This window comes from Sinocyclocheilus grahami, unplaced genomic scaffold, assembly GCF_001515645.1.
Source record: "Sinocyclocheilus grahami isolate Dianchi unplaced genomic scaffold, SAMN03320097.WGS_v1.1 scaffold78.1, whole genome shotgun sequence".
NCBI lineage: Eukaryota > Metazoa > Chordata > Actinopteri > Cypriniformes > Cyprinidae > Sinocyclocheilus > Sinocyclocheilus grahami.
In genome coordinates, this window is record NW_015505257.1 from 959,371 (window position 1) to 986,292 (window position 26,922).

The following is a 26,922-nucleotide window of genomic DNA, read 5'->3' on the forward strand; positions in this document are numbered from 1 at the left end:
TAAAAATATATATATATATATATATATATATATATATATATATATATATATATATTATTATTATTATTATTTTACTTCTTTGAAGCTCAGTAAAAATCAAAGCCTCTTTTTCCAATGCTTGTTTGCTTTATTTACTTGCTTGCCTGTTTGTTTATACTTTATAGTATAATTATATATTTTAAGTGTTTTAATATATATATATATATGTATTTTTGTAGCACACTTTATCAAAGTAACTTACAGATTATTTCACGAATAAAATAAAAGTAATCTATTGCGAATTTAAAATATTTAGATTTTGTATTAATGTGGCACCTGGTTAGATTTTTTTAAAGGTTTGCCGAACTTTTAGTTTGACAAATCACTTGTGTCCTGCTCTTCTGTGATATATCCTAAACAAACTATTGCAATTCTTAGATAAGGCTCATAGGGCCGCTGTTGATCAACGCAACGCAGTCAGTCAGTCATACCTACCCACAAAATGCAGTGATGTCAGAGAACAGTGAAATAAAGCCTGATGACTAGAAACGGTAATTTTGTCGGATATACTGTAGATGGATATCCTGGTCTTATTGTAGATTTCTTGTTGGGGTCGGACTTTCACGTGTAACGTCTTTATTTTGTAATAAAACCGACCGATCTTAAGGATCTGAAGAACGACGGAAAATGGCCAGCTCTGTAATGTGGCACCAGGCAGCGTTTTTTATTATCCTGTTTCGATACTCGGTGAGAGGGCAGATCAGCTATTCCATTCCAGAAGAAATGCCAAAAGGGTCGATCGTTGGAAATATTTATCAAGGCTTGGGTTTGGATTTAAAAAGACTGAAGTCAGGGAAGGCGCGCATATTTGCTGGAGACAACACCGAATTTGTCCGATTGAATAATGAGAGGGGGGTACTTCTCACCTTGCGCTTTACACCTTCAGCTGATTTTGGAAAATCCAATGGAATGGTATGATATCACAGTGGAAATCATCGACATAAATGGTAATGCTCCGAGTTTTCCAAAAGGTGAGATTACATTTGAAATAAGCAAGTCTGCTGTATCCGGAGCAAGATTCATGTTGGAAAATGCGATTGATCTGGATGTTGGATCTAACAGTCATCTGAGTTATTCACTGAAACCGACAGATAATGTTGTATTAAGTTTGCAAAGTCAAGCGGATGACGACATAAACATGGAGATGGTGCTACAAAAACCTCTAGACAGTGAAAACAAATAACAGTTGTCTTTGTTGTTAACAGCAGTAGATGGAGGTGAGCCTCAGCTGACCAGCACTGTGCAATACATGTTACTGTGCTAGATGCTAACGACAATCCACCCCTGTTTAGTCAGAGGGTGTACAAAACCACTCTTCCTGAAAATACACTTAAAGACACTGTTATCACGTCCGTCAGCGCTTCTGATGCTGATGAAGGCTCGAATGCGATTATAACGTACTACATGTCAAGCACTGGAGATGTAAACGATTTATTCATGGTTGATGCACGAAGCGGGGAAATAACCTTAAAAGGCTCAGCTGACTTTGAAAAGGCAAGTCGTTATCAACTTAACATACAAGCATGCGACCAAGGAGGACTGTCTGATTCATGTAAAGTTATAATTGATCTCACTAATATAAACGATAACAAACCAGCAATAAGCATCGTATCTATGTCAAATTCAATATCAGAGGAGTCTAGACCTAGCACTGTTGTTGCAATGCTAAATGTAAATGATCTTGACTGGCTTGAATGGCTAGGTTCACTACTATATTAATGATAATATTCCATTTGCTATTGCGTCTTCCAGTAGTTTTTTTTAGCTTGCAAACAGAGCAGGAATTGGACAGCGAGAGAGAAGCGGAGTACAATATCAGTGTAATATGTACTGATGAGGGAGTGCCAGCGCTCTCCAGGAATGTCTCTCTCCGTGTGCAGATATCAGATGTGAATGACAATGCTCCTGTATTTGAGAAAAGTCACTATGAGGCCTGTGTGCTGGAGAATAACAAACCTGGTCTCTCTATATTTACAGTTAAAGCCAGTGATGCTGATTGGAATCAGAATAACCGTGTTTCTTCTGATTCCAAGCGCAGCACTGTTAATGGAGTCTCTGTCTCATCATATGTGTTAGTTCATCCTGACAGTGGACTGATTACAGCTGTGCGCTCTTTTGACTACGAACAGCTGAAAGATTTCCACTTCTGGGTAAAAGCGCAAGATGGAGGCTCTCCTCCGCTCAGCAGTAACGTAATATCATTCAGCTTTGTCTATTAACTAATACTTTTTATATTTATAACATGCTCATCTTAGAAGCACCAACTTGTTTTTTTCTGTGGTGTAAATTAAAACAAAACTTTCTCTCTCATCATCGTCATCATTTCAGGATAAGTTGCATCCCTAAATCTAACCCAAGTGGGATATTAGCAGAAACGAAATGTACAAATGTGATCGTCAGAATTCATACAGATTTGCTACAAATAACAATAAATACAAAAATAAAATAAAATAAATAAATAAACACAAATCTTAAAATAGTTACGGATTGACATAACACTGTGTTGGTTTTCCTCATTCTAAATTTCTAATACCAGTATCTCGTACTTCAACATTTTCCATATGTTGGAAACAAATCTCTTTGTGTTTATTGCTTGCTGTGTTGTTTACTGCTGATGTTGGATACAGTTATTTGGGACTATATTAAACAATAGACTAGAAGGTTGTATAACTGCCATGGGTGCTGTTATATTTATATGTTTGTTTTGAAAAGAGACTGGAAAACTCGTGTATAATTGTTTTTGGTGTTCAACTAACTAGAGTACGAATGACTGTACTTATTATATACAGCCTTAACTTTTTGAAATATCGAGATTAGACGGAGTTTAAATAGGATCACACATTTTAGTCCTGTAAATTGTTGGAATTGTTTTCTGATTCTTACCTAAATATATGCCAGGAGAGAGTGGCCCTTTTTCTATGTACTAATTCTTTAGAATGTTTTGGTTGTGAACAAAGATCCGATTGATACTGTCAAGTGGTTTCACCATTTACAAAGTTTCAATGTGCAGATTCTCCCACTTGATAAGACAGCCCACTACAAGAATTCCACCGGACTCCACTCATTGACCATACTTGCTTTCTTTTATTTGTCAGATTTGTTTTGATGCAGTGATCAATCAGCCAGTCATTAGTCAAGCAGTCATTAGCCAAGCAGGTGAAAAACCTTTAGACAAATACAAACACCATTGTAAGAGCGCGAACAAATAGAATCAAAAATACCAAGCAAAACTTGCATACAAAAATGTTCTTTTTTAAATTAACAAAGAATATCATACAAGTAGACAACAAATATTTAACCGTTTATATACTTTTACATACCAAACACTACTTTTTAAATAAATTATTTTAAACATCCTTTTTGCAACTTTTAAAATTTAAATATACTCCCTATGTAGAAAACCAGACCTAATTCACAAACCAAACTAATACAAAACTAATGATATTCAAATACAACATGATTGAACAAACAACCCAAGTACAAAATATTAAGCTCACCGGCTGCTTCTTCAGTCTGTTGTAGTAGCTTAACTCTGCACAAAAAAAGGAATCGTTTTCCTTGTTCAAACCACTGCTACTCTACATAAAGTCTGTTCTTCCCTACTAATTAATAGATTAACTTAACTACCTTCACCTGGTGTTCTCTCACTAGTGAATTCTAGTGCACTCTGGCTTGTGCACTCTAGTTAGGAAGGGCGGAGTAAGAGCAACCAACAGTTTGCCACAACAGATACTATGCATTGCCTTAAATGGAAGAAGAAGAAAAAAATTAAATAAACAACAGTATGATATGTTTGATGCAGGTCTACATGTAGACAACATGTTAACGGTTGTTAAAGCGAATCATTGGAAAAATTTACAATTATCATAAAACAATCATATAAAAACGCTATAGGGCACACTGGCATCGTTCAGCACCATTTGTGCGGAACAGCGCCTCGCTGGATGAACGTCTATTAATAAATAGGACTATGGACTTCTTCATTGTGTTGTACTTATAATTGTACTCAAAATCGAATTGACGCCTACAAAATTAACTTATTCCGTGAGTGATTATTTTCACATCCAACCTGCATATTAGTCTTTTTCTTTTAATCGGCTAATTGTCCTGGAACACAGATAGTAGGCCTATAACATAATAATAACTGGTTTTATTCGCAGTGTGATATAAGCCTAGAAAATAATATTCGTTGATAAAATGCGTTTGTTTGTATGTATAACTTTGACTTGCAGTTTCTTATTTACACTCAGAGGGCCGCTGTTCGTCGACAAACAGCGGCGAAACCGTTTATTTCACAGACCACTCCCAGTATCACACAATTTCACGGAGAAAATGGCAATAGCTTACAGCTGTCACATCAAATTATTTTCCTACACGATACTTCTATTCATTGCTCGACGTCGTGTACGGAGTTAATGTCTGCATTTGGAATTCCATGTTTTCAGAGGATACGGATTGATTGCTGTATTTTTTAAACGTCTGTGGTGCTGAGACAATGGCTGGCCCTGATGCAATGATACGGCATTCGGTGCTGTTTTTGACTCTTCTGATTCAAATTGCGCGAGGACAAGTCAGTTATTCCATTCCAGAAGAATTGGTAAAAGGATCGATTGTGGGAAATATTGCGCAGGATTTGGGCTTGGATTTGCATCGATTAAAGTCAGGAAAAGCGCGAATATTTACCAGAGACAGCACGCAATACATCGAACTGAACAGAAACACTGGACTGCTGCTTATCAAAGAGAAGATGGATCGCGAATCTCTTTGTGCAAAAACAACTCCGTGTGCATTGCATCTTCAAATGATTTTGGAAAACCCGATGGAATTATACACGATTACAATAGAAATCACGGATATAAATGATAACGCTCCCAGTTTCCAGAAAAAGGACTTCAGATTTGAGATCAGCGAATCGGCGGTGGCGGATGCTGGTTTTATGCTCGGGAGAGCTTTCGATCCAGATGTAGGATCAAATGCTCTACAGAGCTACTCGCTAAAACCGAGTGAACAATTCCGGCTTGGATTGCACAATCAGGCAGACGGCAGTAAAAACGTCGAGATGATTTTACAAAGACCACTTGATAGAGAAACGCAAAGCTCATTTACTTTGTTGTTAGAAGCGTTTGATGGAGGCGATCCGGTGCTTTCTGGCACTGTACAGATACACATCACTGTGTTAGATATTAATGATAATGCTCCTGTTTTTATGCAAAAAGTATATAAAACCACCATAACAGAAAACGCACCAAAAGGTACTGTACTAACAGTCGTGAGCGCGTCTGATGCAGACGAAGGATCCAACAGTGTACTGACGTACTACATATCTGACACAATGGACAGTAATGTGGCCGACGTGTTTCTTGTTAAAGAGCAAACTGGTGAATTAATATTAAACGGCCATGTTGACTATGAAAAGGTGAGCCATTTTGAACTTAATATTCAGGCAAAAGATCAAGGAGGACTTTCTAACGCGTGCAAAGTAATTATTGATGTGCTGGATATTAATGATAATTCGCCTAGTATTCAGATTCTGTCCAGTTCCCACTCCATACCTGAAGATTCTAAGTCTGGTACTGTTGTTGCAATGCTAAATGTTGATGATCTTGATTCAGGTGTAAATGGGCAGGTTCAGTGTATCATAAATGAGAATATTCCCTTTGCAATAACATCTCAGTCTAGCTTCTTCAGCTTGCAAACAGAGCAGGAATTGGACAGAGAGAGAGAAGCTGTGTACGATATCAGTGTAATATGTACTGATGAGGGAGTGCCAGCGCTCTTCACCAATGTCTCTCTTCGTGTGCAGATATCAGATGTGAATGACAATGCTCCTGTATTTGAGAAAAGTCACTATGAGGCCTGTGTGCTGGAGAATAACACACCCGGTCTCTCTATATTTACAGTTAAAGCCAGTGATGCTGATTGGAATCAGAATGCCCGTGTTTCTTATATTCTAGAAGACAGCACTGTTAATGGAGTCTCTGTCTCATCATATGTGTCAGTTCACCCTGACAGCGGACTGATCACAGCTGTGCGCTCTTTTGACTACGAACAGCTGAAAGATTTCCACTTCCGGGTAAAAGCGCAAGATGGAGGCTCTCCTCCGCTCAGCAGTAACGTGACAGTGAAAATTACTATTAAAGACCAGAATGACAACGCTCCTCAGGTTCTGTATCCAGTACAAACTGGTGTTTCTGTGGTGGCTGAGATTGTGCCTCGTGCTGCAGATGTTGGATATCTGGTCACTAAAGTGGTGGCTGTTGATGTGGACTCTGGACAGAATGCCTGGCTCTCCTATAAACTACAGAAAGCTACAGACAGAGCGCTGTTTGAAGTGGGTTTACAGAATGGAGAAATAAGGACTGTGCGACAAGTGACTGATAAAGATGCGGTGAAACAAAAACTCACTGTTGTTGTGGAGGATAATGGACAGCCTTCTCGCTCAGCTGTGGTCTCCATTAATGTGGCTGTGGCTGACAGCTTTCCTGAAGTGCTGTCAGAATTCACAGACTTTACGCATGAAAAACTTTACGACGAGAACCTGACTTTTTATTTAGTTCTTTCACTAGCTGCTGTTTCTCTCTTATTTATATATTGCATGGTTGTCATAATATCAGTAAAGATCTACAGATGGAGACAATCTCGCTTCTTATATCAGCCCAATCTGCCTGTTATCCCGTACTATCCACCGCATTACGCAGACACAGGAGTCACTGGAACTCTGCCGCACGGGTATAATTATGAAGTGTGCATGACGACTGACTCGAGGAAGAGTGACTGTAAGTTTTCTACACTCGGTGGTCAGAATGTTTTAGTGGTGGACCCGAGTTTCGCTGAGACGATGCAGCACACAATCAAGAAAAACAGTTCCATCGACGATCTCGGCTCTGCAGAATCGGTAAGAAAGTTTTCGTTAGACCATTATTATTATTATTATTATTATTATTATTATTATTATTTTTTTTTTTTATTATTATTTTTTTTTATTATTATTATTTATTAAGGGAAAATACAAGTAATATGGTTGCTCAAGTAGATTATAAATAAATAAATAGGCTTGGAGAACTGAGCGATTACGTGTTCACATGTAGTTTTAGGTTTTGGATAAACAATTACTTACACAACTTTTTTTTTCTAATAAATGCATCTCAAACTTTTGCACAAGTCTCAACAATGTTGAAAAAACATTGTTTTTCATTGTTCTGTTGCTTATTACTAGTATTGGTTAAATTTACTCAAGATCGTATCAAACTATAAACTAAAAAGCTGTAAAGTTTAGGACTGGTGCCTGTAATGTTGAATGTTTGTTCGAAAAGGAAATGAAACTCTTAAGTGTGCCTGACGGTCACACAGTTTGTTCTTGCAAATTTTGGGATGCGTTGTAAGACTCAGAGAATTTTTTTATGTAGTCGAAATAGCTTTAGTGGTAGACCAATGAGTCACTATAAGATTGCATTTCGTTAAGTGTGGTATTTTTGATGTAGGCTGCGTGTAAAAAAACAAAACATTATAACAAAGTGAACTATTGGAAATTACGTAATTAATTTGGTACAATGCAGAGGCATTTTTACACATTTCAGCACCCCCTTTGTTGAACAGCGCCTCATTTGATGAAATCTGCTACTGGTAAACAGAGGACTGTGGTCTTCATTATGTGCTTTAATTGAAAGTGTTATACTTTTGCTAAAATGCATTCAGGTTTATTCTTCACGTTTGCCTTTATAGACATTGATTTAATCGTCGGGGAATTCAGATGACTGGTTTTACTTGAGTAATAGGCCTAGAAAACAATACATGCCGTTGCTAAAATTCTCTTTAGGCATAAATATATAAACTTGATTTGCAATTCCTAATTTACACTCAGAGGGCCGCTGTTCATCGACAAATGGACGAGAAACTGTATTTTACACACCCACCCCCAGCATCACATAATATCAGAGAGAAAGGAAGAAAAGCTACCGTCTCAGAAATTATTTTCTTGCACGGATTGTCTGCAAAAAACTCGTTGGCGAGTACACACATAATTCAAGTGAATACATTTTAATTTAATTTTATAGACTTAAAGGATACACTGATAGATGATTGTTTCTTATTCGATCATCGGTGCAATTGAGACAATGCCTGATGCAATGATAAGACGCTCGATGTTGTTTTTTATTCTTCTGGTTCAAATTGCGCGAGGACAAGTCAGTTACTCCATTCCCGAAGAAAGGGCAAAAGGATCGATGGTGGGAAATATTGCGCAGGATTTGGGCTTGGATTTACAACGACTGAAATCAGGAAAAGCGAGAATTTATACAAGAGACAGTACGCAATACATCGAACTGAACAGAAACACTGGACTGCTGCTTATCAGAGAGAAAATGGATCGCGAATCTCTTTGTGCAAAAACAACTCCGTGTGCTTTACAACTTCAAATGATTTTGGAAAACCCGATGGAATTCTACACGATTACAATAGAAATCACGGACATAAATGATAACGCTCCGAGTTTCCAGAAAACGGACATTAAATTTGAGATCATCGAATCGGCGGTTGCGGGTGCTGGTTTTATGCTTGGGGGAGCTTTCGATGCGGACGTAGGAACAAATGATCTTCAAAGCTACTCGCTGAAACCGACTGACAAATTCCGGCTAGAATTGCACAATCAGGCAGACGGCAGTAAAAACGTCGAGATGATTTTAGAAAGGCCACTTGATAGAGAAACGCAAAGCTTATTTACTTTGTTGTTAGAAGCGTTTGATGGAGGCGATCCGGTGCTTTCTGGCACTGTACAGATACACATCACTGTGTTAGACATTAATGATAATTCGCCTAGTATTAATATTGTGTCTAGTTCCCATTCAATATCTGAAGGGTCAAAGTCTGGGACTGTTGTCTCAGTCCTAAATGTTGATGATCTTGATTCAGGTTCAAATGGTCAGGTTCAGTGCGTCTTAAATGACGACATTTCCTTTTCTATTACTTCTCCGTCTAGCAATTTCTTTAGCCTGCAAACAGAGCAGGAATTGGACAGAGAGCGAGAAGCTGAGTACAATATCAGTGTAATATGTACTGATGAGGGAGTGCCAGCGCTCTCCAGCAGTGTCTCTCTTCGTGTGCGTTTCTTTGTGCAAAAACGACCCCATGCGCTTTGCACCTTCAGATGATTTTGGAAAACCCCATGGAATTATACACGATTACGGTTGAAATTACTGATATAAACGATAATCCACCCACGTTCCAGAAAAAGCTAATTGAGTTTGAAATCAGTGAATCTGCCGTAACAGGCGCGAGATTTATGTTAGAAAGAACTGTGGATGCGGACGTAGTGTAACGGCCAAAACTATGTTTTTGCATGCATCACATTATAGTGCGGTGTGCCCTTTAAGAGACTGATCACTTAACTTATAACGTGCGCTATGTGGTGATGACGTAGAAGGACTACGTGACTGTGTAATGAGAACCACTATGGATGATAAGTTCGCTCTGCCTTCTTGTTATTACTTTGTCTTTACTTTTATTTGTAACGCCAAGAAAGAGTTAATCTCTAATGTATGAGAGGAGCGCGTTGCCGTGTACCAGCCATTAAATGTGTGGGACCCCAACTGTTCGTTTTCCATCTCTTTCATTTCATGGGTTTAACGAGTTATCCGAGTCAAAGCGTTACAGTAGGAGTTGATGATCTTCAAAGCTATTCACTTAAACCGATTGATAATTTTGTCCTTGAACTGCACAGTCAAGCAGACGGGGATAAAAACGTTGAAATGATTTTGCAAAGACCTCTTGATAGAGAAAAGAAAGGAGTTGTTACGTTATTGCTAACCGCTTTTGATGGCGGTGATCCGCAGTTATCTGGAACTGTTCAAATACACGTTACTGTATTAGACATTAATGATAATGCTCCTGTATTTACGCAGAAGGTATATAAAGCCATTTTAACTGAAAATGCACTGAAAGGGTCTAAATTGACCACAGTCAGTGCCACTGACGTAGATGATGGATCTAATGGTTATGTGACGTACTACATTGCAAGCAAAGATGATATTGTGCGAAACATGTTTATTATTGATCTGTATAGTGGCGAGGTAACTTTAAATGGCCTCGTTGACTTTGAAAGAGCAAGTCGATACCAGCTTGATATCCAGGCTAAAGATCAAGGAGGGCTTTCTGATTCCTGTAAGCTGATTATTGATGTGTTGGACATTAATGATAACAAACCAGTGATAAGCTTACTCTCCATGTCAAACTCTGTGTCTGAGGACTCCACACCAGGCACAGTTGTTGCTATGATGAAAGTAGATGATGCAGACTCAGGTGTGAATGGCCAGATTCACTGCATCATAAACGACAACATTCCATTTGCTCTTACATCACCATCTAGTAATTTCATCAGCCTGCGTATAGAGCAGCAACTGGACAGAGAGAGAGATGCTGAATACAATATCAGTGTAACATGCTCTGATCAGGGGGTGCCTGTGCTCTCTAGCAGTGCCTCTCTGTTTTTACAGATATCAGATGTGAATGACAATGCTCCTGTATTTGAGAAAAGTCACTATGAGGCCTGTGTGCTGGAGAATAACAAACCTGGTCTCTCAATATTTACAGTTAAAGCCAGTGATGCTGATTGGAATCAGAATGCCCGTGTTTCTTATATTCTAGAAGACAGCACTGTTAATGGAGTCTCTGTCTCATCATATGTGTCAGTTCATCCTGACAGCGGACTGATTACAGCTGTGTGCTCTTTTGACTATGAGCAGTTGAAAGATTTCCTCTTCCGGGTAAAAGCGCAAGATGGAGGCTCTCCTCTGCTCAGCAGTAACGTGACAGTGAAAATTTCTATGAAAGACCAGAATGACAACGCTCCTCAGGTTCTGTATCCAGTACAGACTGGTGCTTCTGTGGTGGCTGAGATTATGCCTCGTGCTGCAGATGTTGGATATCTTTGCCCGTGTTTCTTATATTCTAGAAGACAGCACTGTTAATGGAGTCCCTGTCTCATCATATGTGTCAGTTCATCCTGACAGCGGACTGATTACAGCTGTGTGCTCTTTTGACTATGAGCAGTTGAAAGATTTCCTCTTCCGGGTAAAAGCGCAAGATGGAGTCTCTCCTCTGCTCAGCAGTAACGTGACAGTGAAAATTTCTATGAAAGACCAGAATGACAACGCTCCTCAGGTTCTGTATCCAGTAAAGACTGGTGCTTCTGTGGTGGCTGAGATTGTGCCTCGTGCTGCAGATGTTGGATATCTGGTCACTAAAGTGGTGGCTGTTGATGTGGACTCTGGACAGAATGCCTGGCTCTCCTATAAACTACAGAAAGCTACAGACAGAGCGCTGTTTGAAGTGGGTTTACAGAATGGAGAAATAAGAACTGTGCGACAAGTGACTGATAAAGATGCTGTCAAACAAAAGCTGACTGTTGTTGTGGAGGATAATGGACAGCCCTCTCGCTCAGCTGTGGTCTTCATTAACGTGGCTGTGGCTGACAGCTTTCCCGAAGTGCTGTCAGAATTCACAGACTTTACGCATGAAAAACTTTACGACGAGAACCTGACTTTTTATTTAGTTCTTTCACTAGCTGCTGTTTCTCTCTTATTTATATATTGCATGGTTGTCATAATATCAGTAAAGATCTACAGATGGAGACAATCTCGCTTCTTATATCAGCCCAATCTGCCTGTTATCCCGTACTATCCATCACATTACGCAGACACAGGAGTCACTGGAACTCTGCCGCACGGGTATAATTATGAAGTGTGCATGACGACTGACTCGAGGAAGAGTGACTGTAAGTTTTCAACACTCGGTGGACAGAATGTTTTAGTGGTGGACCCGAGTTTCACTGAGACGATGCAGCGCGCAATCAAGGCAAATAACGGTTTGGAAAGTGAATATTCGACATTGGTAAAAACAATGCTTTATTCTTCACAAAACAAACAAAATCGAAATGTACAAAAACATTGTTAAACAAATTATATGAAACATTAATTTTAAACATTATGAACATGATCGTTTTTATTATCTGTAGTAGTCATGCTAAAGTTTAGATTACTTTCAGCACCACATCTTGGACAGCGCCATAGTGTAGGCTTGTCAGTTTATGAAATCAAACAGTAACGGTCAAATTATTTATTTCCATTAGCTAAATCAAAACCCTACCACAAGAATAACTTGATTTTTAAAAATAGCATTACTACTACTGTTAATTATTTTATTTTTTTCCCACAAATTTTTGAAAAAAATATTTTCTGCAAAAAATGAATTTACTTTATTGTAGTGCTTGGTTTAGACTCACAGGGCCGCTGTTTGTCAATTTAGCACTTTGTCTGTGTGTATTTTAAACCCTGCCCCATCATCCCATATTCACAGTGAGAGAGGAAAGGAGGAAACGCTTCCAAATCGCTCATTATTGTCGAGTGTCTTGAAACAAACGCGACATTTTGTACTTACTCTGATCTAAGGAACTTGAATTTACTATTTTCCCATTAAAATACATCACTTCGAAATCGTTAAGAACCTTTTTTCTTTATGGTTTGTCGGTTATTTCAAAGAAAAAAATGCATGGTGTCGTGATGTTGTACTCGGTATTGTTCTCCGTCGTCCTGCTTCATTCGGCACGAGGACAGGTCAGTTACTCCATTCCAGAAGAAATGGCTAAAGGCTCTATTGTGGGAAATATCGCACAAGATTTGGGCTTGGATTTACAACGGCTGAGGTCAGGAAAAGCGCGCATATATACAGGCGACAGTACTGAATATACTGCTCTCAATAAAGACACTGGCTTCCTGCTCATCAAAGAGAAAATGGATCGCGAGTTTCTTTGTGCAAAAACGACCCCATGCGCTTTGCACCTTCAGATGATTTTGGAAAACCCCATGGAATTATACACGATTACGGTTGAAATTACGGATATAAACGATAATCCACCCACGTTCCAGAAAAAACGAATTGAGTTTGAAATCAGTGAATCCGCCGTAACAGGCGCGAGATTCTTGTTGGAGGGAGCCGTGGATGCGGACGTAGGAGTTGATGATCTTCAAAGCTATTCACTTAAACCGACTGATAATTTTGTCCTTGAACTGCACAGTCAAGCAGGTGGGGATAAAAAAGTAGAAATGGTTTTGCAAAAACCGCTTGATAGAGAAAAGAAAGGAGTTGTTACGTTATTGCTAACCGCTTTTGATGGCGGTGATCCGCAGTTATCTGGAACTGTTCAAATACACGTTACTGTATTAGACATTAATGATAATGCTCCTGTATTTACGCAGAAGGTATATAAAGCCATTTTAACTGAAAATGCACTGAAAGGGTCTAAATTGACCACAGTCAGTGCCACTGACGTAGATGATGGATCTAATGGTTATGTGACGTACTACATTGCAAGCAAAGATGATATTGTGCGAAACATGTTTATTATTGATCAGTATAGTGGCGAGGTAACTTTAAATGGCCTCGTTGACTTTGAAAAGGCAAGTCACTACCAGATTGATATCCAGGCTAAAGATCAAGGGGGGCTTTCTGATTCCTGTAAGCTGATTATTGATGTGTTGGACATTAATGATAACAAACCAGTGATAAGCTTACTCTCCATGTCAAACTCTGTGTCTGAGGACTCCACACCAGGCACAGTTGTTGCTATGATGAAAGTAGATGATGCAGACTCAGGTGTGAATGGCCAGATTCACTGCATCATAAACGACAACATTCCATTTGCTCTTACATCACCATCTAGTAATTTCATCAGCCTGCGTATAGAGCAGCAACTGGACAGAGAGAGAGATGCTGAATACAATATCAGTGTAACATGCTCTGATCAGGGGGTGCCTGTGCTCTCTAGCAGTGCCTCTCTGTTTTTACAGATATCAGATGTGAATGACAATGCTCCTGTATTTGAGAAAAGTCACTATGAGGCCTGTGTGCTGGAGAATAACAAACCTGGTCTCTCAATATTTACAGTTAAAGCCAGTGATGCTGATTGGAATCAGAATGCCCGTGTTTCTTATATTCTAGAAGACAGCACTGTTAATGGAGTCTCTGTCTCATCATATGTGTCAGTTCACCCTGACAGCGGACTGATCACAGCTGTGCGCTCTTTTGACTACGAACAGTTGAAAGATTTCCACTTCCGGGTAAAAGCGCAAGATGGAGGCTCTCCTCCACTCAGCAGTAACGTGACGGTGAAAATTACTATTAAAGACCAGAATGACAACGCTCCTCAGGTTCTGTATCCAGTACAGACTGGTGCTTCTGTGGTGGCTGAGATTGTGCCTCGTGCTGCAGATGTTGGATATCTGGTCACTAAAGTGGTGGCTGTTGATGTGGACTCTGGACAGAATGCCTGGCTCTCCTATAAACTACAGAAAGCTACAGACAGAGCGCTGTTTGAAGTGGGTTTACAGAATGGTGAAATAAGAACTGTGCGACAAGTGACTGATAAAGATGCAGTCAAACAAAAACTCACTGTTGTTGTGGAGGATAATGGACAGCCTTCTCGCTCAGCTGTGGTCTCCATTAATGTGGCTGTGGCTGACAGCTTTCCTGAAGTGCTGTCAGAATTCACTGACTTTACTCATGAAAAACAATATGACGACAACCTGACTTTTTATTTAATCTTGGCTCTCACAGTGGTCTCCCTGCTCTTCATAGTCTCAGTTATATCAATCATTTCAGTGAAAATCTACAGATGGAGGCAGAATAAACTATTTTATAAATCCGGGGCAAATCTACCTGTAATTCCATATTATCCTCCAGTCTACGCAGACGGCACATTGCAGCATGTGTATAATTATGAAATGTGCGGGACGACTGATTCAAGAATGAGTGACATGAAGATTGTCAGGCCCTACAGTCAGAACACACTGGTGAGCCAGAGTCGTATGGGGACAGTTCAGAGAGAAAAGAAGGAGCAGGAGGTTGATGACCTGACTTTAGAGGTGAGACCTTGTTTGATGTTTTAAAATCATCTCATCGGGCTTCATTTAATAAGAGCCCATGGAGTATTGTAACACTTTTTGCTTTAATGTCTATAGCTCAAACTATTATGTCATTTTCCCACCTTTATTCACTACAGCTTAAAGTTGTTTTGAAATCTGTCTTCTCCTTAAAAAAAAATTCCAATAATTGGAAAAGCAATATTGAACAAATGCATAAAACATTATAACAAACACTCTTACAGTTTTGTTTAATGTAGGTCTATACATTGTGCCGTTTTGTGACGTCTTTGTTAGTCCAGTAGAAGTACACTAGAAATGTATTTATATTTATACATTTTTATTTTAGGTGAATGTTTTGAGGAGATGTTATATATCAAATTAGACAAGAGAATCTGCTGAATTAGTTATGTTCTGTTATGTACATGTACTTGATTGTAAATCAAATGGTAAAGCAGAAGTGAAATGCTGGTTTTCATACAGCAAGATTATTATTATTATTATTATTATTATTATTATTATATAAATTCTTAAAATTCTTCATTTTACACCATGTTTCAAATGCTGCTGTCACATCAGAAAGATGATGGTCATGTATGATGGTGATTTCGCCACTGTTAAAATGAGTCCACTCAGAAATGAAAATTCTGTAATTATTTTTTACCCTCATACTCTTTAGTTTCTATGTTACTTACTTTCTTTTGTGGAGCTTAAAATAAGATATTTTGAAAAATGTCTATCTGTCTTTTTATACCCATACAATGAAAGTCAATGGGCCCCAATGTTATTTGGTTTCTAACATTCTTCAGAAAATCTTCTTTTGTATTCCACAAAAGAAAACAAACAAAAAACTAAATAAAAATATACAGGTTTGGTACCACATGAGCGTGAGTAAATGATTACAGAATTTGCATTTTTGGGGGAATATCCCTTTAATAATTAGTTAAACTAACTAGATAACTGTCTGCCCTGTTTGAGGTTTTCAGATTTATGAAGCATTTGTCACAATCCTCTTTGCCCTCTCACACTTTGCTCTTATAAGGTGTGGCATATTATCAGAGTGCACAACCTTTTATATGAAATGTTTAACTATTTTAAAGTTTAAGTCCTTGACAGTATATATATATATATTTTTTTTTTTTTATGATTATTTATTTATTTATTTTTTTCTCCGTAGTACTGTATTTGGACTCTAAGTGCCGCTGTTCAACTTATTAAGCAAGTGTGTTTTTTTATCCCTCCCCTTAACAAAACCCAAAGCAATGAATGGCATACATTCATGCATCATCAACCGCTAACCCTCGATACTATATAACAACCAAATCACGTTCACCTTAGTCGCCAATTTCTTTAACCCACATGAAGACGCAATTCGTTGGAAACATATACTGTAATTCATCGCACATTTTGCTTTGAATGCTTCTGCTCGGTCTTTGTTGATCAAAAATGGAGTCGGAAGGGAAAGGCTGGCATTATGGATCACTATTCTTCTATACAGCGTGCGCGGTAGCTTTATTTTCCCCTCGCGTGACCGGACAGATTCGTTATTCTATACCTGAGGAAATGCCAGAGGGCTCGTTTGTTGGAAATATTGCCTCGGACCTGGGACTTGAGCCAAAAAGACTGATTTCAGGAAAAGCGCGTGTTTTCACCGCGGACAGCAGTGAGTACATTGGACTGGACAAGGAGAACGGACATCTGGTTGTTAAGAATAAAATAGACAGAGAAGAGCTATGCGGAGAGATATCTGCCTGTAGTGTGAGTTTTGATGTCATTTTTGAGAATCCGATGGAGCTTTACCGAGTTACGGTTGACATACAGGACATAAATGACAACAGCCCAGTGTTTCCGAAATCTCAAATTGAACAAGAAATTAGCGAATTAGCGGTTTTAGGTGCGCGATTTCCATTAGAGAGCGCAATAGATCCAGACGTGGGAGTGAACACGCTACAGAAATATACTCTTCACCCGACCGATCATTTTAAGCTTAATGTTCAAATTGGCGGTGGAGGTAACAAAAACATCGAGATCGTTCTTCATTCTCCTCTCGATAGAGAAAAGAAGAAGCATCATCATTTGATTCTGACAGCTTTCGATGGTGGAAAACCACAAAGGTCCGCAACTGTGCAGATTAATATTATTGTTCTTGATGGAAATGATAATGCGCCCGTGTTTAGCCAGGCTTCTTATAAAACATCAGTTGTTGAAAATGCTCCTAAAAGCACAATCGTGATTAGAGTCAGTGCGACCGATGCTGACGAGTCAAGTCACGGCATTCAATATTATTTTGAGCACGCTTCTTCTACGGTGAAAGTTTTGTTCTCCATCGATGCGGATTCTGGTGAGGTTAAAGTCATAGGTGATATAGATTATGAAAAACACAAGCAGTTTACAGTCAAAGTCAAAGCTAAAGATCACGGAGGTTTGACTGACTCGAGTGAGATCATTATTGACGTCTTTGACGTAAACGATAACACGCCCAAAATTACAATAATGTCTTTTGCCAGTGCGGTATCTGAAGACGCAGCACCTGGAACTGTTATAGCAATGATAAATATTCAAGATCTGGATTCAGGTGACAACAGTAAAATTACATGTTCAATTGATTTGAACTCTCCATTTAAAATCATATCCTCGTTAACTAATTATTACAACCTGGTGACATACTCAGAACTAGACAGGGAACAAACAGCAGAGTATAATATCACTATAACTGCTGTAGATGGGGGAAACCCACCTCTTTCAAGTAAATACATTTTTAACCTTAAGATATCTGATGTGAATGATCACACACCTCAGTTTGAGCAGGAATCATATAATGCCTTTATAGCTGAAAATAACCCTCCATCTACAACTATTCTGACTGTCAAAGCAGTCGACATGGACTGGGGGCCAAATGCGAAGGTTTTATATTTTCTTATTGATGGAGACTTGAACGGAGCACCTCTGGCATCTTACATCTCCATAAATTCAGAGAGCGGTGTGATCTATGCAGAAAAATCATTTGATTACGAACAGCTGAAATCATTCAAAATGCAAGTGAAAGCTCAAGATGGGGGCTCACCCCCTTTATCCAACAACATGACTGTAAACATTATCATTCAAGATCAGAATGACAACGCTCCTCAGGTTCTGTATCCTGTACAGACTGGTGCCTCTGTGGTGGCTGAGATTGTGCCTCGTGCTGCAGATGTTGGATATCTGGTCACTAAAGTGGTGGCTGTTGATGTGGACTCTGGACAGAATGCCTGGCTCTCCTATAAACTACAGAAAGCTACAGACAGAGCGCTGTTTGGCGGGGGTTTACAGAATGGAGAAATAAGAACTGTGCGACAAGTGACTGATAAAGATGCGGTGAAACAAAAACTCACTGTTGTTGTGGAGGATAACGGACAGCCCTCTCGCTCAGCTGTGGTCTCCATTAATGTGGCTGTGGCTGACAGCTTTCCTGAAGTGCTGTCAGAATTCACTGACTTTACACATGAAAAACAATATGACGAGAACCTGACTTTTTATTTAATCTTGGCTCTCGCAGTGGTTTCCCTGCTCTTCATAGTCTCAATCATATCAATCATTTCAGTGAAAATCTACAGATGGAGGCAGAATAAGCTATTTTATAAATCCGGGGCAAATCTACCTGTAATTCCATATTATCCTCCAGTCTACACAGACGGCACATTACAGCATGTGTATAATTATGAAATGTGCGGGACGACTGATTCAAGAATGAGTGACATGAAGTTTGTCAGGCCCTACAGTCAGAACACACTGGTGAGCCAGAGTCGTATGGGGACAGTTCAGAGAGAAAAGAAGCAGGAGGTTGATGACCTGACTTTAGAGGTGAGATTCTCATAAGTGCTCATTGCAACAGCACGAGTTTAAAGCTTGAAGTGCTGTATACTCTACTTTCTTTTTTTTTTTTTGAAGATAAACAGCAAGTGATTTACTTTATATTTATAATTATCAAAATTATATTTTAGCAGAGGTTGATATGTATATATTGTTTTGTTTTGAGAAACTAGACTAGTAGTTCTGTTTCTCAAACACGTCACAATATTGGTGCACAGTGAACTATTCCACCCACAAACACCCACGCACACTCTGCTACTCTGTGTTGACACATTTGATCTTTCTCAGGCTTTCATGAAGAGATGATGTGACATTTATTTAAATACATAGCAATACATACAATACAATTTAATTACAATCAAAACATGTAACATGTTTAATAAGTTTTGTGTGGCCGCTTTAATACAAAATTGAAGAAAAAAAAGAACGTTTTGACAGGTAATTCCGTCATACATTTGTCCAGGCTTTAGCTGGATTTGCCATAATAATTAGTCCAATGATTGCTCCTTTTTATAGTTTTCCCTGTGCAAGTGATTCCATGGAGATGCAGTTATGGATCAGTATGTCAGGGTTCTGTAATACTGCCAATATTCTTATGCCATTGCTGCTATTTTTGTGTTGTGAGTTTAAAACATTGAGATGTTTTCTAGAAGGCAGAATATGTGTATTTGTACCACATTTATCAGTTTTGAACATACGCTACATCATCTGAAACACAATCAAAATTACTCTTTAGGCCATAGTACTGTCCATAGTCTGTATCATATACAGGCAAACATTTCTGTCATCAACTGTTCAGATTTATTATAGCCTGACATTACATCATGAAAAAAGATTGTGAAGTTGAATGAAGTGTATAAAACGAGGATATCAAAACTCAATTTACTGCTTGGATTTTCGTTCACTCTCTTTAAATCAAGTCTCTCTGTCCCTCAATGCTGAATAGAAACCCTGCACAGTGAGCTCTTGTGTGTTAGATTGAGAGATACTGGCCACACACTGCCACAAACTGTCTTTATACGGAAACACAGGGCATTACGAACCCTTGCTTCTATCCATGCATAAACAGTTATCTTCTATGGAAAGTAAAGGACTGAGTGGACTATTCCTCTGATGCTTTCTGCTTTGCTGTCAATACCATAATTGTGTATTTAATGCATCCAAATTTTAAATCATCCTCTTAAAGATTCATGATGAGCATCATAGGGTGATTTTATTGGTATTACAACTGCTAAAGGTCTAGGTGTGGGTTCTGCATTAAACTCTTACAGAAGCTGGGAGTGGCTTCTCTGCAGTGAGCATGCAGCCAGATATCTTAAACACCACTCAACATCAAATGTGTGTCACAGCTGAAGCATGAATCCCATCTCTAATGTCCACTGCCCAGTTCTCATAAATATTACATTCAAACAGAAAAACAATCCCTTTATGTGCTTACCATATGCCAACAAATTTATGTTTCCCAGCTTAGTTACAGAAACGTGTAAACTGTAAAACACATTCTTACAGTAAAATGCAACATTTTGTTTACATTTAATCATTTAACATTTTAGCCTCAATGATTTTAAAATTGGGGGAAAAATCGCAAACAAAATACAGAAAAGTGAACATGCATAGTAATTTGTTTATCATATTGACCATCTTCCCTTGCAGTAAAATGGTGTCCTCACATTACCACTATTTAACACATAAAGTGATCAGTGCAAATGTACTGTAGTGAATTGTACATTAAATTAGAAACGCAGTATCAATGTGAGTAAAGCCCAGACAGCACATGAGATCTGTGCTGGGTTTGTGAGAATGCTGACTCTCAGCCAGGGGGGGAAGGAGGGGCCGTTTTTCTCTGCATTGAGATTCTTTGTCCTGCTTTTGCCTCCTCAAACCTGCTTGTGTCTGTATGTGCGTATCAAAGCTGCAAACAGTGATACTGCCAATAAGTCAAAAATGATATTGTATTTTTTTTAGTGCACACATATTTGCAGGTCCTTACATACAGTATGTAATATAAATGCTTATATGCAGTTCTTTTAAAAAGCATCCCTCTTATTTTCTTCACCTTTATATGCATGCTTCTGTTTGTTCGTACAGCTTGAACACAACCCACACCACCTACAGATATGCATATCCATAAGCTCACTTTCTCCTCTAAAACACATATTACTCCCTTGACAACATGTGTTTCTATGACAACAGACTGAGTCAGAACATTCCATTTCTTCCTTAGAGTGTAAGGGGGGACTCTCGAAGCCAAAGAGTCAGTACTCCCCTCTTTCTGTCTCTCCCATGCTCCCTCTTGTGCTCAGTAGAAGCGTTTACCATTTATCAGTGTCATCATTATCGATATAGCTTATTTTCTTTATATTGTACATATTGCACAATTAATTTTGGTATTTGCTGTGATTGCATACTGCCCATCCTCTGCTCATTTAGAAGCAGAGATGATAAAACATCTGAACCAATCAGCTGTGCATCATAATTGATGTATGAATTTGATTTATATGGCATCATAAAATAATTGTAAAAACTGCATTATAAAATTTTCGAATTATAGAATTATATTTTTAAACATTTTAAAACTGGGGGGGGGGGTTCATAAATCAAATGAAATACAGACAAAATGTTTTGACAATACTAACCATGTTTTTCTCACTTTTCTCTCTCTCCTCTTTTGTCTGCCACATCCCACCTTTTCACCTGGCTTTCACCAACAAAGGTAAGAACAAATTCCCTTTTCTGTATATTAAAAATGTGTTTATGCTTACATATTAACAGAGCCAACAATTTCTTATTGAATTTTAATTGGAGGAGGAAAATGTGTGTGTTGGATTTTTTCATATGTAGGGTACAATTGGGCTCAATGCACGTTTGATATTTATCTCTAAATGCTAAACAACAACAACACTTGTCAATATATGCACTGCTAAATTGTCCTGATACATGAAGTCATTAGATGCACATGAGGGAAGAAAAAGAAAACCACAATTGTGTGTGTAAATTGTCAATAACAATTGTAAAAACTTTATGTAGCTAATGAGAATCCCTGAAATGATGATTAAATGTTTTAGACAAAAGGATGCTATGATTTTTAGCTGTTCAGTGTAATTCAATATGACATTGTATTACATAAATATTGTATTGATATATCAAATATAGTTGCATATCGTGACACATTTTGATTTATCATTAGGTGAAAGGCTTCTCTAGCTGACTTTATATTTACTGTATTTTCAATTATACTGTCAGTTAAAATTAAATAAAAAGCAATAATTTGACTGTCATATACATTGAAAGGGGGCTTTTAGCCCCACTGTACCCAAATCTGTTTGCTTAATGTTAGCCAGACATGTATTGCAATTTTGATTCCAAATGCAACACAAAAACAACACTCATAGTATCAGTGCACAGAACACTATATTAATAGAGGAAAAATGTGTTTGTAACTTAACTGATGCTTTTACGTAAAAAAATAAGTAAGTAAATAAATAAATAAATAATCAGGTAAGTAAACAACTTTATTCGGGACGTTTATTCAAATCTCAATTTCTTGTGCCGCTTCCAACCTACCGAAATATGCTTTTCAGAATAACTCATGCTGCTGCGGCATGCGTACGTATTTTTTTGCGAAGATAAAAAGACAAACAGGAAATGGAAAGCATTGAAAACGTTCTTTCCTTCTGAGCACACGAGTGTAGCTGCGTGAACAGGCCGCCTGTGTGGCGCTGTCCATCCACGTGGTGCTGAATCGCTCACTCTAGCTGCTTGCGGTCTCCCCCCTGTTCATAGTTGAGTCTTTTGTTGCAAGAGGATCATGCAATCTTGCACGGATAAAGAGCAGTTTACCTACTAATATGGATATTAATGTAATTCCTTTTTGACTTGAAAGGCGATAATTATAACTAAAATGTTAATATTTCTAAAAATGGCAGTTGATTTTATTAAAATGTAGAATCATTGTGCGCTTTCATCAATAACCTCCACACACACAGCAATGCATGCACCTGCTCAAACGTTGGTACTGGTGCGCTTCTCTCTGTCGCCACAAGACGGCACAAGTTCATATTCTTTTTAAAGCAGTTATATTTGAGATTATAGAAGCGCGCAGGCTCACACACACACACACACACACACACACACACACACACGTAGAAGATAATAATCATCATCATCACAAATAATAACAACAATAAATGTATTATTATTATTATAACTATTATCTCTTGATTTTAGATATGGAGGTGGAGGTGGCTCCTCTAAATCACTTTGACTTGACTTGCGTGTACTAGCCCTTTAAATATTTTAGGAACTGGATTGGTTGAAGAGAAATGTAGAGTCGACCAATGAGGTAAAGACTTAGACAAAGAGATCCACTCCATCTCACTGCTGTGGCATCTTTCTGAGCTCTAAGCACAGAGAGCGCATGAAATACTAATTTTTATCAAAAGGACCTCTTACACTAAATAGGAATATGCCATCAATATACTTTCTGGGATTATGTAATTGTTGTGAATATTTTGAAATCTTGAGAAAACTTGGATAAATCGTCAAAAGCTTGGAGACGGAGATGATGGAATCTCTATTCTTTTTGAGGATAATTTGGTGGTGCTGTGTCTTCGTTCTTCCTTGGAGTACAATAGAGGCGCAGATTCGATACACAATTCCAGAAGAGCTAAGAGAAGGATCTGTGGTCGGAAATATCGCTAAAGACCTCGGTTTGGATGTATCTAAGATTTTAGATCGTAAATTACAAATAGCATATGAGACTGGTAAGCAGTATTTCGCCGTGGATGTGGAAAAGGGTGATCTTATTGTGAATGAGAGAATTGATAGAGAGGGTTTATGTGGATACAATGTCCCGTGTGTTTTGCCTCTTCAAGCTGTTTTAGAGAATCCTCTGCAGATGCATCGGGTTGAGATCGAGTTACAAGATATTAATGACAACAAGCCCAATTTTAAATCTAATCAGCGTATATTGAATATTCCAGAGTCTATTAATTCAGGAGCAAAATTTCCCTTAGAGAGCGCTATTGACTCGGATGTACAGTTCAATTCTTTAAAATCATACAGTCTGAGCAATAATGATAATTTTGTTTTAAACGTGAAAACTCAAGATGCAGTCAAAATTCCAGAACTAATACTAAAACAACCTCTTGATCGAGAAAAACAGGCTGTTCATAAGCTAATATTGACAGCAGCTGACGGGGGGAATCCAGTGCGCACGGGCACATGTGAGATCACTGTTGTCGTTTTGGATATTAATGACAATGCTCCTGAATTTGAAAAACCATTTTACGAGACTGTTGTTAATGAAAAAGAATCGAGTCATAAAGAAATTATAAGAGTCAAAGCTATAGATTTAGACGAAGGGTTAAATGGAGAGATTGAATATTTCTTTGCAGACCAAACATCAGATACAGCATTGTTTAATATCAATCAACAAACTGGTGTCATCACAGTTAAAGGACAGCTGGATCATGAAAAAGCAAGCCTACATAAATTTGATATAGTAGCAAAGGACAAAGGAAATCCTCAAATGGAGGGACATTGCAGTGTAAAGATAAAGGTTAATGATGTAAATGACAACGCACCTGACATAATTATTACTTCCCTCTCAAGTCCGATTCCTGAGAATTCCTCAAATGGCACTGTCGTTTCTTTAATTAGTACAAAAGATGCCGATTTAGGAGATAACGGGAAAGTTAAGCTTACGTTGGCCCCTGGAACACCATTTAGATTGAGCCTTACAGTTTCAAATCATTACGCACTAGTTACCAACGGTTCTCTAGACAGAGAGACTTATTCTGAATATAAAATTGAATTGAAAGCAGTTGATGCCGGTTCGCCACCGCTATCTAGTGAGAAAACAGTCACAATCGGCATTTCAGACGTGAATGACAACTCTCCAATGTTCACTGAGAAGTCTTACACGGTTTACGCTAAAGAAAACAGCGCTCATGACTCAGTATTGTGCTCAGTCTCCGCCTATGACCCAGACTTGGGAGAAAATGCCAAAATCTCCTACTCCATTTTGAACTCTAAGGTTCAGGACGTTCCTGTATCTTCATATATATATATAAACTCAGAAAACGGAAGAATATTTAGCATGCAGTCTTTTGACTACGAGAAAATCAAAGTGTTTCAGATCCTCGTTCAGGCTAGAGATCATGGCTCTCCATCTTTGAGCAGCAACGCTACAGTTCATGTATTTATTTCGGACCGGAACGATAACGCACCTGCTGTCATTTACCCGTCCACATCCATGGGGTCTGTCTCTCATCAGAGGATGCCCCGTTCTGCTAAAGCAGGACATCTCGTTACTAAGGTAACAGCAGTGGACGCGGACTCGGGTCATAACGCCTGGCTGTTCTACAGGCTCGCGGAGGCCACGGACGCGTCTCTGTTCAGTGTCAATTTACATACGGGAGAGGTGAGGACTAAACGCGCTGTTTCAGAGCACGATGGCTCCTCTCAGAGACTGCTGATAGAAATAAAGGATAATGGAGAACCGATCCAGTCCACCACAGTCACAGTGGATATACTGATAGAGGAAGGCCTTCATGAGCCCATCTCGGATTATACTATGAAAACTATAGAAAACAACCACAAGAAAAACGGGAAAATAACTTTATATTTGATCATTTCTTTGGGAACAGTGTCACTTTTATCTGTTTTGACTTTGTTCACGTTGATTGTGAAATGCGTTAGAAGCAGCATCGGAAGTTCAAGCTGCTGTATCTGGAGGACAAATTCTGAATACAAGAACCCCAACAGAAACCTGCAGATCCAGCTCAACACAGATGGGCCCATTAAGTATGTGGAGGTTCTGGGAGGAGACATGATGTCTCAGAGTCAGTCCTTTGGCTCCTATCTCTCTCCAATGTCAGAATTCAGTGATCTCACCCTCGTTAAACCCAGCAGCACCACAAACTTTACAGACACGCTAAACGTGCTTGATGCGTCATTACCAGACAGTGCGTGGACGTTCGAAAGCCAACAGGTGAGCGCGTGATTTTATTATTATTATTTGTTTTAATATTATAGGCCATCATTGATGTCATTATGTGCAAATACGAATTGTTCTAACCACTTTACAACGTACAAATTCACAATCATATTTACACCAATATTACAGTAATAGTTCTGATGCACAAACAGTGCAATTGTTTTAATATGGAACTTGTAAATAATACTTTAATATTTATAATACTTAATAATAGTTCGTAGTTAAAAGCGATGTTTACGTGTACGCCCCATTCACACAGGGCGTCAGTATGGAAGGCGGATAGGGCCAAAAGTCTTTAAACGGAACGCGTGAAATGTGACCGTGTCAAATCGCACACTTTGCCCACGTTAACGGCAATTTTGCACGCGTTTCTTTTGTACGTGTAGACACGCACATTTTGGCAGCGTTAAGGCGTCAGTTTTTGCCACGTTTATTTGGTACGTGTAGACACGCACAGTTGTGTTGGTACGTGTTTCTCAAAGCACACATTCCAAACATGTCATATTTTTAAAAGCAGATATAAGTCCAGATTTACCCACATATTCCTATTTTGTAGCTTTGCTTTACTTATATCTGCTGTGCTAAAGTAAATAAATAAATAAAATAAAATAAAATTTAATTAAATGTCATATTAAGTAAATGCTAATGATCCATATTGCACAATTATTAATTGTAACATCTATTTATGTTATTGAATGTTTGTTTTAAGTTATACAGGACTATCATTTTCGAAAGTATATATAACTTTACACAGAACATATTATAACTGAATATACTTAGACATACAAATGAATAAAATATTTATATTTCTGTAATTATATTTATAAATATAAGTAAATAGCACTTTGTACACAAAGGTGATTCATAGCAAATGTTCAGTTTAAATTAACAGACAGTGCAATGTCAACCCTAGAATGAATAAAGAAACATATAAACCATTTGTGATAAATCACAAATCATTCAATCCAGATCATTATAATTCCTGACCCCTCTGACAGACATATCTTCTTAAATTATCAGTTGACTTCTGAAGACATGACTTTGCAAGAAACATTTGGAAAACGCATTATGATCAGGAAAGATCATAAAACAAAGTGAAAAGTGCATGTTTAGGACTATAAATTA

At 38.3% G+C, this 26,922-nt stretch overlaps 2 protein-coding genes and 1 pseudogene across 6 annotated transcripts in view; all 3 read left to right on the plus strand.

The window, feature by feature from the left end:
- The first annotated feature begins 666 nt into the window (after positions 1-666).
- LOC107586195 (protocadherin gamma-A11-like) lies at positions 667-2,258 on the plus strand (annotated as a pseudogene).
- Positions 2,259-9,782: 7,524 nt separating this feature from the next.
- LOC107586196 (protocadherin gamma-A11-like) lies at positions 9,783-11,864 on the plus strand. Its single transcript, XM_016273462.1, has 4 exons — positions 9,783-10,962; positions 11,030-11,517; positions 11,686-11,759; positions 11,843-11,864. Exons 1-4 carry the CDS (start codon positions 9,783-9,785, stop codon positions 11,862-11,864), a joined length of 1,764 nt encoding a protein of 587 aa, XP_016128948.1.
- Positions 11,865-12,575: 711 nt separating this feature from the next.
- Positions 12,576-26,922, plus strand: part of LOC107586138 (protocadherin gamma-C5-like) — a 65,711-nt gene continuing 51,364 nt past the window's right edge. For 2 of the 5 annotated variants that reach the window (XM_016273387.1, XM_016273390.1), the window contains exon 1: positions 16,125-18,788. In XM_016273387.1, the coding sequence (XP_016128873.1) occupies positions 16,395-18,788 (2,394 nt within the window). In that variant the 5' untranslated portion in view covers positions 16,125-16,394. Of the gene's footprint in view, positions 14,952-16,124; positions 18,789-23,244; positions 25,792-26,922 lie in introns of those variants that run through there. The other 3 variants (XM_016273389.1, XM_016273382.1, XM_016273388.1) reach the window with 3 other exon arrangements.